Source organism: Calidris pugnax, unplaced genomic scaffold (assembly GCF_001431845.1).
Source record: "Calidris pugnax isolate Ruff unplaced genomic scaffold, ASM143184v1 scaffold20, whole genome shotgun sequence".
In the NCBI taxonomy this organism is placed as follows: domain Eukaryota; kingdom Metazoa; phylum Chordata; class Aves; order Charadriiformes; family Scolopacidae; genus Calidris; species Calidris pugnax.
In genome coordinates this window covers 30,821,845-30,839,071 of record NW_015094510.1, presented here as the reverse complement: position 1 = coordinate 30,839,071, position 17,227 = coordinate 30,821,845, and the positions used below count along the sequence as shown (strand labels likewise).

The window sequence follows — 17,227 nt, the reverse complement described above, 5'->3', positions numbered from 1 at the left end:
CAGAATGAAATACTGAATGGCAATACAGAAGAGAAGGGTAAGGAGAAGTAACCAAACTGTTACCGTTGCTTGTAGATACAATAAGATGGTTTGCATACCTTAAAACGTCCTACCGACCCAGAAAGACATCGGGAATTTCATTATTAAAAGCAGATAAAGTGGAACCCTGAAGACAACAAAGAGGCATTGCCTTAGGTCTGAGAGAGAATGATGATCTTCGGGAGGGAAGTGTCCTGAGGCAGGTATGGAAAAAAAAACAACTATGAAGTGTCAAGTAATGGAACAAGCTGTATCTGCAAGGAAATCCGTGTCACTAACTCAAACATATGATGGGATGCTGGCTTTGAAAGACCCTATGGAAAGGCACATCAGAAAACACATAGTCCTTTCTTAAAAACCGACCAGTGACCCAGGCGATGTGCTGGGGGGGAAGGGGAAGGGAGGAGGCTGGGGAAGAGAGAAAAGCTCATTCTCTTTTCATAGGCATGCATGGCAACAGGCTGTTGGAATAGTGTTCATTCAATGAATAATTCATGACAGTTAATTACCAGGACCATTATGTTCTATCAGCACCTAATAACATGGGATATATAATCAAGAATAGTGTTTGCTGTTGCTCCCAGTTGAGATCAGGTCCCTTTTTTACTATGTGCCCACAGGAGCAAAAAAATTATTCAGTAAGATTAAGTTAGAAATTAGACTGAGCCATCTTGCTGGAATTAAGTCTCTCAGTGATCTTAAGAACAGTTATACAAACGCAAAAGAAAAAAAAACTAAAGGAGGAAGCATGACAAAAAAAAAAATGTTTTCTGCCCTATTACATACTATTTTATTTGTCATACTTAACAAAGCTAAACCTGTACAAGTTTGTACATGTCACATTGAAAGAACTGTTCACTCACTTAAAAAATGAACAAAACATCAGAAACATTAAACTTATGGTCCCTTTTGCAATTTTTGTGCAGTCAGTATCAACATATCAGCTCAAAGCTTTTTGAGAGAAACGAAAAGACCTTACAAATGGAAAAGCAGACCACAGCGCCCCCTTTTGGGCCACCTGTGATTGGTACCAAGCTTGTATCCACAGTAATCTCAAAAGCAAAATTCAAATTCTGCTATATAGAAATGTGAAATTACAGCCATTAGTAAAGAATTAGACATTTAAACAGTAAAGAGAAATTGGATCAAAACTACATATACAGTTAAAGACACAGGTAAACATACATGACTGTTTACAAGATCACATTTTTACATAAGAGGAACTTTACATTCCAATCTACCAGTATGGCTTTTTTCCATGAACAGGTGGGCATTTTCAGATTTAAAACCTGAAACTGTCAGTTGTCTAAGAAAACTAGAAAAAATCAGTTATGATAGGAAGAATTAACATCAAATGCAAGTGAGATTAAAGTGAAGTTTATAACACCAATATAGACAGCACTATGATTCAGTTTTGGAAGACATTTCACCTTCAATTTTATTATTTTCATAACTGTGGCAGCATATTTCACCTGTGAACTTTCATCGTAGAATACTGAAAAATAAGTTGTCACTTTTTTTAACTCAATAGACTGAAATGCACCTGAGCAAAGCAAAATTAAAGGTCAAAGACTAAAGAAAGCACTTAGCTGAACTCAGTTTTGGCTTGTGGACACACACAAAATTAAAAAAAATAAAATAAATACACAGCTTTTGGCACTTATCCACAGTAAGCTGTAAGGTGATTTAATAAAAGACAGCTAATAGAGTGATCAGCTCACAATGAAACTGTACAAGCCATTAGTTCACATTTAAACAATAAATCTGATTGCAGTTTTGAGCACAAAAACATAACTTAAAATCCTATTTTATTCAAATTTGAAAAACTATATTGATTTTAAGTAGTTTAAATACATTCATTCCCAGTCAAAGTTTTACAGTAACTGATGATTTTCAATCATACACACAACCAAGTTATAAATCCCTGAAACACGGATTTATTATAGGAATACTGATAAAACCTTAACAGAGATACAAATGATACATCACATAGTGTCTTACACCTTAACGGTAAGTATTTGACCACCTTGGATTGGTAGATGCATCACTCCTACTGTTAGACTAATACCATCCTCTAGGACCAACTGGTTTAAATTCAATTCACAACAATTCGCAGTTACCTAAAAAAAGATGATTTTTTTTTTTTTTTAAATCACACTATCAAATATTCATCTTCTAACCGGTTTTTCAAAACTTCTGAGAATTTCCCAGTTATAATGGGGCCTAAACATAATAAGCAAGGAGCATCATTGTACTGAATTTTAGAAAGCAATTTCAGAATCAGTGCCCCTGCAGAGGTTTACTATACAGCAGTACTTCCCTTGACATCAGTTAATTGGTGCATGTTTATCTATGCATCTTAGGACCTTACTCTACCAGTAGATCTTGAGACTCTTGACATTAATCTCATTCTGGCACTAGCTTTCCATGGGGCAGGGCAATTTCCAAATGAAAGGCACTCTGTAATGAGTGAAATCAGAATTATCAGCAATGCAAACGGACAACTTGAAATATATTGAAGAGAACTGCTGTAGCCCATGTGAGGTATAAAATTAAGTACTTCCCTTAAAAAAGGTGGGAAAATATTTAGAACAGCTGTAGTGTGTGTGTGTTTACATGCACACAGACACTAGCCACCATACAAGCAGACGCCATCCAAGAATCTCAGCTGTTGTTTGGTTTGGTTCCCTGCCCCCTCCCTACCCCCCCAATGCTTTTTTTTTTTTTTCTTCACTTGGGCAGAACCAAGCTTCTAAGATTCAACTGCACTTTGAGGATCTCAGCACTATCAGGTGACTTGCAGAACAGCCTGTGGACCACCACTGCATTGCTTCCTGCAGCCACACCAAGCAGGTCTGGCGAGTAAATTGCAAGAATGGTCCTCTCTAGTAGAAGAAGAACATAGGCACACACTACTACTTTGTCCCACTTCTCATTAGCTCTTCTCACACTGTTTCTCCCACCGCCCCCCTCCTTGTAAAAGAAAAATTTCATCTTGGGAATAAAGCTTTCCTTAAGGACAGGAAAACTCCAGCTTGTTAGTATGAATAAGGGATGTGCAAAACAGAAGTCATTTCCCTGAGGCAAAGATCTTCAAGTCATGCCTAGCTTACATTGTCTAGTCTTATTTCAAGCTGTTGAAGTATTTGGCACAATGAGGCCTTGATCACTGACTGAGTCTCATGGCATTATCACAGACTACATAATATATTTATATAATGAAATTACAAATGGTTCCATCTCTCATTCTGTTTTGGTTTCTCACATTTACTCATTAAAATCTCTTTCCTTCACAAGGGTTGCATTGGGCCTCCTGGGCAGAAGGTAGAGTGACAAACCTACTGTATTTAAAGGTTGCCATGAATACTGAGCGCCCAAAAAGGCAATCACAGTAGTTATTAGACTCAATACATGGAGTAACAGGGTAAAAATTAATAGCCTGCTATATTCAGGTCAAAGGTATATGTTTCAATAGTTTCTTCTTGACTTACATTATGAAAAGCATCCAGGGAGATAAAAAAAAGTCATGTTGTGAATGCTTCAAGTCTAAAACACATAAGAAGCAAAGCTTGAAACCAAGCATTTCCAGCTTTCCCTTTTAAAATATAAATTGCACTTTTTATACAAAGCAATCCAAAGTCTAAATTGTAGTAAAAGTCTGAAGCTGCCTTACGGTACCAAAGAGTATCTGTGTTCACCATCTGAAGCACAGGCAACTAGTTTTCAGCCATTCTGCATGTAGAGTCATACGCTCCACACCCCTCTGCTTTAAAAGGGCCTGCTATTAAATGCCATGCCACTGGGTGGGTACTGCACAAAAAAGAAAAAAACAAGAGTTTAAGGCCTTTATCTCCACAAGGAGCTGAAAACTGTGGCACAACCCATGACCAATACTTAATACGCACACTCCCACCCAGGGCTCCACAAATTAGTCATTCTTTCTAATGTTTGTCACGCAAGACAATCATACTATCAGCAAGGAACAGTGCCAGTTAAGCATTTTTAAGGTCTTCAAAAATTCATAGCAAAGGGCACTTCTGAGAAAGATAATCCTAAAGATTTGGTTTTAAAAATAGACACCACACTCACATTCAAGGGACATTCTTCACTTTTAGGCCTTTGTCACAAATCTGAATCTTTATTGTTCTGAAACAAATGCTATAAACATAAGACTCAAAACAAGAACTCCAACTTTCAGTCTCAGAAGAGGTGTGGTTCAATGCCCATATCACGTGTAGCAAGAAAGTTTCCTTAAAAAAGGAAAAAAAAAATACTGTAAAGTCTTTCTTAAGAATGAAAATGCAATCCTTTGTTTTTCTCATTGGTTTGTGTACAGGCGGGCACCAAAAAAGCTTTTGCATTTTCTTTTGAATTCTTGCTATGATGCTTGACGAACTTTTTGCCATTCAACAAATTCATCCAGAAGTACAGGCCCTGCAAATGGATGAAACTCAGTTATATTTCTTTCAAACATCTTCTCTTAAAGCATGGAGGTTAACACTATTGGTCTAGGTAACATCCATGTCAATCCTATGGTCAAATACTTAAAGCTCAAATATGACTATAATCATTTCACTCCGAAGGTAGCAAAACATGCACAAATAACACTACACAACTATTGAAAAAAGTGCTCCTGACATCTTACAATGCACTGAACTGAATGGAAAGCATAAAAATAAGATTATATTGTAAACTGGCACAACTAAGTCCTTCTGCTTAGAGCTTTCAAAATTACACATAATTAAAAAATGGACCAAACTGGGATGCCTAATGCAATTCAGTCATAGTATAACTGACTGTCAGCCAGGTGTAGAGTTCAACCCCAAGTATCAGCAGCTAGGCTACTTTATAGTTAAACTACAGTTTATTATATATTAGTATAAAATAAGAGCTTGCTGTTTATAATTCTATTTGCAATTCTATAGTTTCATGCTGCAAGCAGCTTCACTAGATCCTCAACTGAATATAAGTTAGCTCAAATACACCATCATACCCCTGACAGACTACTACAATTAATACCTGCAGTTTGAAGACGAATGGTTATCAAGATAGTTTTTCTATGCACTGTTAGAGAAGAAATATTTTATACCTTACAGTATTGTTTCCATTACAGAAATTCATTTTTTGCAAACTGAAAACAATGAAATAATAGTTGAATAAGCAAAATGTTATGAATACTTACAAGCACCGTCTTCATCATAATTGCTAAGATCTGCATGGACAGTTCTGCTGAACTCTAGGACATTGTACCATTGATCCTTGTTCATAACTCTATACTTCGATTGCTAGGGAAAATAATTTCAGAACATTACAATGTCAAGTGACAGCTGGTAATGCTGCATCTTGTTTCTCATTTCTTTTGTTTTATCTTCAATCAGTTCCTACCAAACAATTTAATGGATAACAAGGGCTACTATTTCCTTGGTTTTCCATTTTTTAAAATACTACACATTTGCTTATTTCATAGTTCTGAAACTACATAAAATGGTTTTTTGAAAGATCAGAGCAAAATCAAAATACCAGGTAATCAGGAAGTCACCACTCTTAAACTTCAAAAACTGGCAAATTTTCATCTTGCCCTGAAGAAGGGTATACCTAGCTCTGATATATTTCCAGAAAGAATGATTACAAAAATGTTCTTTTCTCCAGTGTACAATACAGTATGATCATAAGGACATCTACTTTGCAATGTTAGTACTAATTTGAAACCAGGGAATAGTCTCAAGCCTCGTGTGCTCCACAGCCTACACACGTCCACATTACTGGCTAAGTCACATGCAGCTGAGCTGACCATAATCCTGCAGAGACAGCCAGAGCTCACAGTACCCACATACTGTATTCACACAAAGCAAACCTGAAATTCAGCACAGGTGCAGATGAAGAGACTATTTGGACTCTACTATTTAATTTTAAATTTACCTTTATAGTCCAAGAGAATGTTAGTTGCCTTTGATAAGAGAAGGGGGGAGGGTGGGGTACAGAGAGGGAGAAAAGGATCTGTGATGTACAAAAGAACATCACTGTTTCAGAAGCACATCAAGCAAGGGAACAGGAGCAATATGGATATATTCTTGAGCAAAACAACACAAACCCTGAAATCTTTTCATGGAACAGTCCAACTACTATGCTATTATTCAGAAAGTCACGGAAACTGTACCTCCAGGTATTGATAAAATACTGGAAACAGTGGCCAAGTTCTTCCAAGCAGAAGAGCTAACATGGATTTTGCAGTATCAATATCAAGACTTCGCTGGTCTTTATCCTAAGGTTGAAAAAAAGAAAGCACAAAAAACACTCAAGTACAAGCTCATTGAATAATTAAAATAAGAATTTCTCTAACATTCCAGTAATCTTACCCTTGCAAAATCAAAGGCATATCTGTAGATATTCTTAAAGGATGAAATGTCATTCAATTGTGACCGCAAGAAGTCAAATTTACTCTGTAATTTTTCTGTACAGTCACACCTTAAAATAAAGAAAAACAAATTATGTTAGAAGTTCAAAACAAAATATTTGGACAATGAAAAAACTGCCAAACATAAAAAAATTAAAATTATCAAAACCAATCATCAGATGTACAGAAGTAATAATATGAAAGTGACTTAAACACTGAACAAGCTCAATGTTTGCAGCTTATAGAAATGACGAATGCCTGGCTGCTGTAAGCAAGTTTTTAAAAAATGTATCAGCAACATAATACAAAGTCTCTGTTTTACTTCTCAAATAGTAGTCTTTATGTGATACTCTGCAATTTATATTCATACCCAGCACTATCTTATCTTTCAGCACCGATGAAAGTTTGGAGAAAACAGTATTTGGTGTCCATTAAGGTGTTGTAATCTTGTAAAGTTGTAAATAAGGGGTTTATGCCATATCTTTTTGGAAAAAAAAAACCCTAAATTGACACTTCAAGAGTACCTATTTACCAGTGTCAGCACAGGCACTCTGCAAAATGTACTTGTCTGCTTGTGTTTCATGTCTGAGAAATGCAGGCTCTGATAAGCCTCTCACCTGGATGAGTCAGTAGCTATTTGTCTGAAAACCCACAGTGCAGAAGAGCGTACAGCTCTGCCAGGTGACAGGGTAGCCCTTTGGCAGTTATACAGTCATACTGCAATAACATTGTCCCCTGTATTTGAGGGCAAATCTACCTATTTAACACCTAACTAAATGTTTATGTTGTTAGTGTACTAATGACATGCATTAACAACTTAAAGTGGGTTTACCACACGTTTTGTCAAATATAATTTGGCAGGTTATTTAATATACCATGGATAAACACAGATTTCAGTCTGTTTAACTTTCTTACAAAATATTTTTTGAAATTGTTCAAATAATCACAAATTTAGGTACAAAGTAAAACTCCTGTTATTGTCTACTGTAAAATTTGCTATGTGTATTTTAATGTAGAGGTGATTCTCTTAAAGTTGGTATGAAAACACGCAATTATTACGCCTTCAAACTCCTGAGCTATTGTCAACCTATTTAAAACTAAACAGCTAAACAGATGATACTAGAACAGAGAAGCACCATCCCCTCAAGCCCGACACAGGAAGATATCTCTGTTAAAGCCATTTAAAGCATTTCTACACCTGGCCACTGATTTTCTTCACACTAGTGAGTTAAGGAGCTAACAAGCTCCTCTTTTATAGAGATAAACCCGCCTGTGTGGCTGTACCATAAACAAGATGACTGAGGTCACCCATACTTCCAGTAATCTTCCTACCAGTAATTTTTTTTTTTTTTCAGTCAGAACCACTTTCTAATTCGCACAAGTGAATTAACACCAAAGTCCTGTAGAGAAACTAGAAAAAGATGTAACTTGAACTGCCTTTGCTGAAGAGAAGCATTAAGTAATGTCACCTCAAGACCAACAAAACTAGACATTAGCTTACTACATTCTCTTCACATGCCTACATCATATTTATAACAAAATTTAGATTAGCACCACAAAGCAGTCCTATTTTGATTTTGACTGAGGTAGAGAGTTCATCTGAGGCATAGCTAACAGGGACAGAGTGATGATTCAGTAACTCCCACTCATATATTCCAATGTTTCATATTTCATGATTATTCATACAGACTTGACTTTTACTAGAAAGAAAAATTAGTAAAATGTATACAAACATAAAACCAAAAGTATTTAATGGTAGTATGTAAAGTAGTTTGAAGGTCTTTTCATCTACAAAAGAGTTCCCCTGCCAACATCCAGTCCTCCAGATGGACAAAAGGATAGGATATCCAACTAGTCCATCCACTTTCTTCAAGTACTGAAACAGGATCTTCTACATTTCATGTTATAACTGGAACAGATAGAGGTTCAAGGAAGTAACGGCTTTAGAGAGCAAAGAGACAGCTTTCCCATGCCCTGACAGTGCTATAGTTTCATTATGTCATTTGGTTTACAGGTCTGTAGACCAGAAATTGTTTAGATTCCAGTATACATTGAATGCTATACTGACATAAAAAAAAATAATAATTATTTACGCTATGCTTTGTGTTAGCTTCACAACATTAACAGGAAGAAAGGCAACACCAAGCAAAAAAACTTGTTGGAAAAGCAGTTGATATTAGGCTATCATTGAAACCAACAGAAATAAGTTGTTTTTTGCTAATAATTCTGCAAACAGCAAGAAGTCCTGACTTTCCTGCCCCTCTCTCTCTTTTATGTGGCTTCTCTTGTGCCTAAAAATGTCAGATCATGACCTTATCTTTCCCACAGTTGGAATCTAATTTGGCTCTCTCCCCTTCACCTGGCCACTCATTTTCAGAAGCACAACTTTTAACATAAAATTTGGCTCAAATTGTAAGGGAAGTACTCAGGACAATACAGCTGCTTACACCTCACTTCCTTACACACAAAATTCTTTGCATTTACCTAGTTCAAATAAATGCTTCTGTAGATATCAATGAAATCATTAGTTGTAATCTGTTTCCCTTCATTTTGTAACTAGATTTTTTTTCTTTGTAGGTCTGTAAAGCCTACAATTGACAAGCACACGAGTAAGCTTTTTCTTCTTTAACTCAGATACACAGTTAAATGCTCAACTCTAAGTTATTCACCCTCTAATGGCTTTAAAGCAAATGTAGATAAACAGTCACTTCCTGAGTGCTATGCATTTCATTCTAAGGAGGTGTTTAAAATAGCTGAAATAAATTGCCCTGCAGAGGTACTTTTTTCTTTTTGCTGACTATGAAAAGAGCTTCAAGTGATTAATTTAGATTCAGGCACACAGCCTTCATATACATATACATGTATACACACACATACACAGAGCAGAATTCACGTACCAACACGATATACTAGTGCTTGATCCACCTTAATTTAGACAGTGTATACCTTATCACATATTTATTTTTCTCCTCCTCTCAAGAGCAAACTTCATCAGCATACCACAAAGCCACACACAAAAGCATGTAACTTCAAGATTCAAGCACCCAAATGTTGGCATCTAACTGTAGATTAGATTTAGGTGTCTAAGCTTTAGGTGTTGCCATTCACAGAGGTCTAGGCAACCAACCTGTAAGAGCAATTCAGGTGACCAGTCACTAGGTCTTAGGGAAAGCTGAATACCTCCCTAGGCTCCACTATACTTACTGCAATCTTTGGAGATCTAGTCCAGAGTTTAAGAAATCCAGCTCTTGCATATAAACCACACATTTAGGTGTCTTACCATGGAGCTGAATTCCACCAATCCTGTTCATGCAGTTACCTTATGTGTCATTTCACATATTTTGAAATAAGGATTCTGTAATATAACTCTAACTTGGTATACTCTCTTTTAATACATTTTAATGTCAACTCTTTATGCAAAAATTAAAAAAAAAATATATCCAGCTGTTCAAGAATGTAATAGTGCTCCATTGCTTTAAGAGTGTAAAATCCTTCTTCAAAACTACTGTTTAAGAGTAGTAAGAGAAACCAGATTCCTCCACTCTAGATGGGATCCATAATATGATCCTCCCTTACCAGTAAGCACAAACAGCGCAAGTTCATAGACTTCTATTATCTTTAAGCCAACAAATCTTGAATTCCTTTACGTGAGTGTCACTGCGTCATCCAGCTGCTTAGTCTACAGCCTCATATTAGAGCACACCCAGGGGAAGCAAAACATACAAGTTAACTGGTTTAGGCTTAGGCAAGTGCCTCGATCACAAGTCTGCTTACATAAAAATGCACAGCAGCACCGTATTTTCTGTCTTAAACACATTTAGCCTACAGCATGACAGCTCCGTCCTTAGAAGAACTAGAAGATTTCTAATCACAGCAGATTATTGGAAACAACGTCTACAATATTGGCTCTGAAAAGGTGCCTAATTTCATACATCATTGTGCTTCCATTCTGCTAGACTGGCTAACTCTTGTGAGCTTCCATTTGGGCATAAAAATTAAGTACTTCAGAAAAGTGACCAAATTACACCCATTCACTGCATCTAAAAAATTATGCACCCAGAAATTTAATCTTTGTTGTCCTGGATTTCAGGCAATTTAATCATTCCAACTCTTAATAAATTTAAGAGCTTCTGACAGCCACAAAAAAAAAATAAATATCAAAGTGTCTATTGGAAGCCTGATCCCAAACCCAAAACGATTTGCACGAGAGAGTCACTTACCCTCTGGTTATTTGAGGCTATGGAGTATCTGCCCAATTCAGTTTCCCAAACCAATTCACAACTGATAGTGCAGTTGTGCCCACTCCAAGGGCCAAATCGGCCCCTCTTCCCCACCGTGCTGCTGCAGCTGCAACAATAGCTCCCTGACACTTTTAACACCGAATAAAGTGTCATAACCAGTCACCCTTAAAACTTCATGTACCGTAAGTAGTTTCATGAAGAACAAACAACAAGTGACAACTGAACTAAGCCTCACAAGAAGCTGGTAAGAAACAACCTCTTTAGGCAGAGCATTAATTCATCAAAAAATCTTACAAACAGAAGTTTATATATAAATTGAAAAAGCATTACTTAACCTCAGCATTAAGCATAGCTTCTGACCTGCATCTAATAAATAACACTAGACCAAAATTATTATCAATACAGTCTTCATCTATAAAGCATAAAAATCAGTAAAAACTATCCAGAATATCAGTACTGAGATACACTTATGGGTATCCCAGATCTACTTATTTGTGTCTGCTAAGTGGAATGATATTTTAACATATTGTTTGCAAGTAAAAGAAGCCACCAAAACCTGACTTATTAGCGTTAGACAAAACTTCATCACTTGAACAAGCTCATCAGATTCACAACTTGATGAACAGTAGCTACTTCCAGTTGGTGACTGAGAACAGACCTAAAAGCAAAAGCTTCTGTGTCTTATTGACAATGAAAAGAAACTTAGGACAACAATAATTAAGGTAATAATTAAGCTACTGGTACAAACATGAAATTAGAACATTCTATTATATATGTAAAAACACTCTTACTGTAATGAGGTCATTCCTTTTAACCATTCTTCCTTGGTAAAAAATCCCATGCTTTCAGCCTCTAGTTTCCAGGCTAAAACTAACATAATAATCTAGGGGAAAAAAAAAAAAATCAACACATCAGGGAGAAGGGGGAGAAAGAGTCAGTACGTAAGAAAAGGCTCATTTCTAGACGTCCAAGAAGAAAACTCTAAGCATTCAAACATTCTAGCATTGTTGTACATGCTTGCACGTTATATTTATTACCATTCAATAATTCAGCTATGTACAATCCTTCTCTTCATTTCAATTTCTGAAAATGAAGCATTACTATAATAAAACAAACAAAAAACCTCAGACCAGCCACACATAATTGAAGTATTCAGCTGAAATACCTTAGAACAGCTGCTAAAATCAGGAAAATAAACAACTCTTTGCTTACTGAAGAGTTTTACACAGAACTTAATCTTATCCAATACCTTCTTTTAAAGTGTTATTAGTATCGTGCAAGAAACCTACATTTTCAGGCTCAACACCGATATCTTCACAGAACTTTTCCATTCCTTCGGGCCCCACAACTTCATCGGGACCTTCAAAACCAAAAAGAAGCCAGACTGAAGTCTAAGTAACATTCGTTGCTCACAAGGGTTACACACAACAATAATTAAGACTATATTGTATACAAGCTACCTTTAAAATCACTGAATTACATTATTAAGTAGCTTTCATGTTAGAACTGTTCTATCGACTGCAATGTGGGGCCATGTATATTACATAAGTAACACTAAACAAAACGCAAAAATAAACCAAAATTTTCATGTTGTGCACTGCCTCCCCACAACAGCAAACTATCTATTCTGTGCAAGTGAGTTTTCAAAAAAACTCCACTGAGTTTCCCCATTGACAAAGCTCAACTGCAATTGTGGCGGTCAATTGTTTTCAAGACAACTTGGGTACCTCTACTCTGTGCTCAAGTTACTCTACGAATAATGCTCTTCAAAGACTTACTTTATCAGCAAAAATAATTCAATCTGAGCTACTATTACAGATACTACTCTTTCAACGGCATTAACATTATGAGTTTCCACCACCAGAAGAGGATGAATCTTCAATAACATAAGGTTAGTTTTGTGATGCTGAGGAATATGAGGAGAGTGATAACAATACATCAGAAAAGCGCTAAGCATGTTAGCCATGTACAAAGCACAAAAAGGTTTATGACTGCAATGAAAATAATGTGATTAGGACCATAACAGTTAGTGTTGTGCTGTCACTTTTCCATTTTAACACAAATAAAGCCTCTAAAAACCAGCAAAACAGCCTATTGAAAGAGCACATACATACACCCTCTACAAAGCTTTGTTTCTCTGAATCTCTCTCTGGTTTCAGCTATTTCTGCTAAGTCTGTTCCAAAAATGACTCCTACCAGGCAACTAAATATCATTATAAGGCCTCCTGACATGCTATTTTGATGTGTCTTGGATCATTATGTTAACATTGTTTTAGTGAATCTGAACCCATGTAAAAGGTAAAGGCATTATTGTCCAAAACAACATTCTGGTTTATGTTTTTTTTTTTCTTTTTTTTGGGGGGGGGAAATACTGCTATTTATACATAGACAGAACAGTTCAATTTCTCTTTTCCCCTTGATGGTACCTGTCTCCATTTGCATCCACTGCTGTTACTGTAAGCAGAGTTAAGAGTGTGGATAATGTACTTTGAGTATTTACTCACTGTAATTACTCAATATTAAGGACACAGTAAATAAAAACTACTGAGAATGGCTACTTTTACGGGAAAATAAAATGCAACTGGTATTTAAGATCATGAACCCCTACCTCTTTAAAAATGTGTCAAGGATCATTTTCCCTAGGTATGCAAGGCAAAACATTGCCATCTGGTTTTGAGAAGGGCTTACATAGAATGTGTTTAAAAAATTGCAAGTTTAAGTTAAGAAGAGAAATACATACTTGTAATGGCAAGTGTAAACTTGAATTGGTGCTTTTGACCCAGAAATCATGTGCGATTTATATATATGTGTATAATTTTCTCTTTTAATGGAAACATTTACTCTCCTATGGTGTATTTCACTGGAATACTATTTCATGCTAGAAAAGTAGTGTATTTTGATTACTGGTTAACTAAGTATAACTTCCTACACTCAGTGCTTGACTCAACAACAAAAACAAAATTTACAGGCCTTAAAGGTGAAAGTATGTGCAGGTGCATTTATCAGAAGAAAATTAACTGATAACAATTATTTTCCCCAGAAAAGACCCTTTACTCCAAAAGAGGATGACTCTAACCTAAATTAGAAAGCAAATTAGAATCATTAGTTCATTACTGTGGAAAGACTGCAAGGAAAATATCAGTTCTGATAAATACACTCAAGCCAATTGCTGGTTGATAAATCATCAGCTCACTTCATACTGAGAACTGGCCATTGATGAGTTTTAATCACCAACTAGTTATAATGGACTTCAAGTAGTGACTAGACACGAAAAGAAATTAAGAACAGTTTACAGATCCTGAATTTCTAACCATATAATTGGTAAATAAATAGCAGCAATAGGCTAATAAATTCTGCAAAATACACTGCATATTTACCAAAAGCAACTATTACTGAGATAGCAAATCCGATTTATTTGAAAAAGGTTACTTCTAACACTTTTGAACAAAACATTTGTCATTTAGAATATCAAAAATGTTAGGATGGAATATCAGGAAAACCAGTATAAGCATCTATTATTTTATTTTGTAAAATGAAAACCCGAGAGGCTTAAATCATAAACTATTTCATGATCCTTCCACTTTGATTATAAACAAGACCTCATCTGATAAATAAACTTCTATCTAGACTCTCTCTCATGTCCTGACTTCTACTTGCCCATTTCAAATCAAGAAGTAGAATCATTCAGTATATCCTGGTTCAACACTGTACTGTCCAACATCAGTAATTTCATTTTAAAGAATGCCATGGTAAGTTACAAAGCATAAAAAATATAAAGTCAAAAAGAAGAAATACTGAAAAGGTGATAGTAAAGGCTACACTGACTCAAGTGAAGGTTATAAGGAAGCAAATATGGACATATTTTTTATGTCTATATCAGCACAAAAAAAGCAAAATGCAAACAACATTTGATGTATTAATTTGTTTTAAAAAAAAAAAACATACAGTTTTAAATATGAATCCATTATATATTACCTGCATATTCATAAAACCAAGCCAGGCACTTTTTGCTTGAAAAATGTTCCTCTCCACTTATTACTTTACCAGAGGCTTGTGATCTGCAATAGCTTATAGAAACACAAAGATGGTGTTATTTTAATATGAGAAATTGGAAATTATTTAAATTCTAAATTGTTTATTATTAGTTCAAACTATTTAAACGGTTTCATGAAGCCAATATACATCAACAGTGAAGCTGAATTTGTTAAAGGGTATCTATCTGTCATCCTATTTCAACACTTGTTGGAACACAGAATTACCTTGAAATACAACCCTCTCATCTCATAGCACAATTTATTGCAACTATTACTTTTTCTGAAATGTAAGAGTACTGCTGACTTGCAGATATTAAACCAAAAAATCCACACAGAGATGGTCAGAATATCACTACTCAATAATTCAAATGCCTTATTATCTACTTATATTTATACATACAGGCATTTAAAGTTAGGTCTTTAATAAGCAGCATGATCTTCAAGAGTGCTGAATATGCACAGATCCCATTTAGGTCAACAGGAGCTGCAGAGTTTGACATATTTAAGTCAGGCTATTTATAGTTAAGCATCCAAATTTGGGAAGAAAACTCAGTCAATTTGTTTATGTTAAACATGTAACTAAATATCTGTAAATTCTATAGATGTTTGGAACACATACCATAAATTGCATATTACTATTCTAGTAAGACTAAAACTGCCCAGCACACACAGCTCCCCCACACCACATTGTCTTCATTATGTGACACACAATCCAGTTTGCCCTGGAAGTGAATTTCCATAATTTATAATTCTTTAAAAGAATACACAGAGTAACTGATTTCTTCCAGTAAAAACACTGACCACATGAAAGCATCTGTAGTCAGTGAGGAGCTGCAGCACCTTTTCAATACATACTCCTTTCAAATACAAATTACAGATTTTCAGAACAAGCTAAGATTACTTCTTAGAATGAGGTGAAAGTTAATTGTATGAGAAGATTTAAAATTATGCAGCTCCTACACTGCAAATGAAAATGTCAAGCAGGAAAAGAATAGTTCAATTCTGAGAGGTGATGAACAACTTTATCTCCCATGTATCACTTTAAACTTCACTAGAAAAGAAAGTACGCTTTCCAAGATGAAGCCTTATGTGCTGAAAGCTGGAATTAAAGAGGTACTACAGACAAACACGCATTAAACTGCCATTAAAAAACACAGGTCACCAGAAATAAACATAGCCACACAGTACTACAAGCTACTGCTTCTTGGTTTTATCGAGTTGAACATATTCTTTAATAATTCTTTAATAGAGCCAGTGATTACAAATAGACCTATTACCACATATTGCTGTATGAGAATGCTATGTCAAAAATGCTCACATATCTAACATTTTGTGATCAGCCAATATGAATTCTCATTTACATCATAGTTTTTGACCAATGACTACTAGCTTCCTGTAGAGTCTACTTTTTTTTTTTTTAAGGAGCTTTCAAAAGATTTTTTTAAAGTAACAGAAATTAAGACCATAAAATTTTGGTCAGCAGCGTTCAGGAAAGATGAACTGAAACTGGAACAGATGCAGAAAAGAGCTATGATGAGCAAGGAAACTGAAAATCAGTATTACAAACCAAAAGAATTTAGCCTGTTTAGTTTAACAAAAAGTATGCAAAAACACAAATGCTCACTCACTCCAAGTACACTGTCGGGCAGAACCATGAGGGAGGAGCATTACATAAAGGACAGTGAAGGCACGAGAATGGTTATTAAGTAGCTATGAGTAAATCCAGTCTGAAACTAAAAGATCATTAATGTCTGCAGAAAGTGAGCTCCAGAACAGTCATCCAAAACGAACAGTCATAGCAAAATAAAAGCCTGGGTACTTCTAAACTCAAGCTTGGTCAACCTATAAGAAAGGCCATATGCCACAGTTTCTTGCAATAGCCATCCCCATAGTGTTGATTTCATAAGCCCTTTGTATTCTTATGTCCTCAGGATGTTTGTCGTAACTACTGGTTTACTGACGTACTTAAGAACTTCTAACAGAAGGCAGCATTACAGTTACTTTAGGGAAGCCACACTGGAAGCTCCTGCTGCACTGTACGAATGGTTTATCATTCCAAAGATAATTTTGGAGGTATCATAGCATAAGAGATCTTTTTATAGTAGTTAATGAAAAGCTGCTCAGATTCCTGTATTTATTAGAAAAACCTTTCCTGATTTTATATTGGAGTGTGCTGACCTCTCCTTCCATTTTACCGGGGGGGAGGGCAGAAGGGACGATTTAAGGTTTAAGGTAGACACTCTTGAGTGCTGGCAACCTTGAAACGAGGAGAGCTGCCTACTCCAGGCGAAAGGTGGGAATGGATATGGGGACAAACGCTGGGGCTGGCCCTGCTGGTACAGCGAAAGGCAAAACCAGCAGGGCACGGGCAGTTTCGTGGCCTTTCTCCCCGGAGGGTGAAGGAGCCAAACGCCCCGCACCAGCCCCCCCCGCCCCCGGGCCGAGCCCCGGCCCAGGCCCACCGGCAGGACCCCGGCACCGCGCGGAGCCGGCCGGGGCCCGCACCGCCTCCCCGCACC

At 36.2% G+C, this 17,227-nt stretch overlaps 1 protein-coding gene across 1 annotated transcript in view; it reads right to left on the bottom strand.

The window, feature by feature from the left end:
* Window positions 1-1,451: 1,451 nt before the first annotated feature.
* The window catches only part of DCUN1D5 (DCN1, defective in cullin neddylation 1, domain containing 5), a 17,026-nt gene continuing 1,250 nt past the window's right edge, over window positions 1,452-17,227 (bottom strand). The window contains exons 2-8 of the mRNA XM_014965768.1: window positions 14,650-14,741; window positions 11,964-12,034; window positions 11,466-11,557; window positions 6,396-6,504; window positions 6,197-6,301; window positions 5,222-5,324; window positions 1,452-4,473 (exon numbers count right to left, since the gene is read on the bottom strand). Of these exons, the coding sequence (XP_014821254.1) occupies window positions 4,418-4,473; window positions 5,222-5,324; window positions 6,197-6,301; window positions 6,396-6,504; window positions 11,466-11,557; window positions 11,964-12,034; window positions 14,650-14,741 (628 nt within the window). The 3' untranslated portion in view covers window positions 1,452-4,417. The remainder of the gene's footprint in view (window positions 4,474-5,221; window positions 5,325-6,196; window positions 6,302-6,395; window positions 6,505-11,465; window positions 11,558-11,963; window positions 12,035-14,649; window positions 14,742-17,227) is intronic.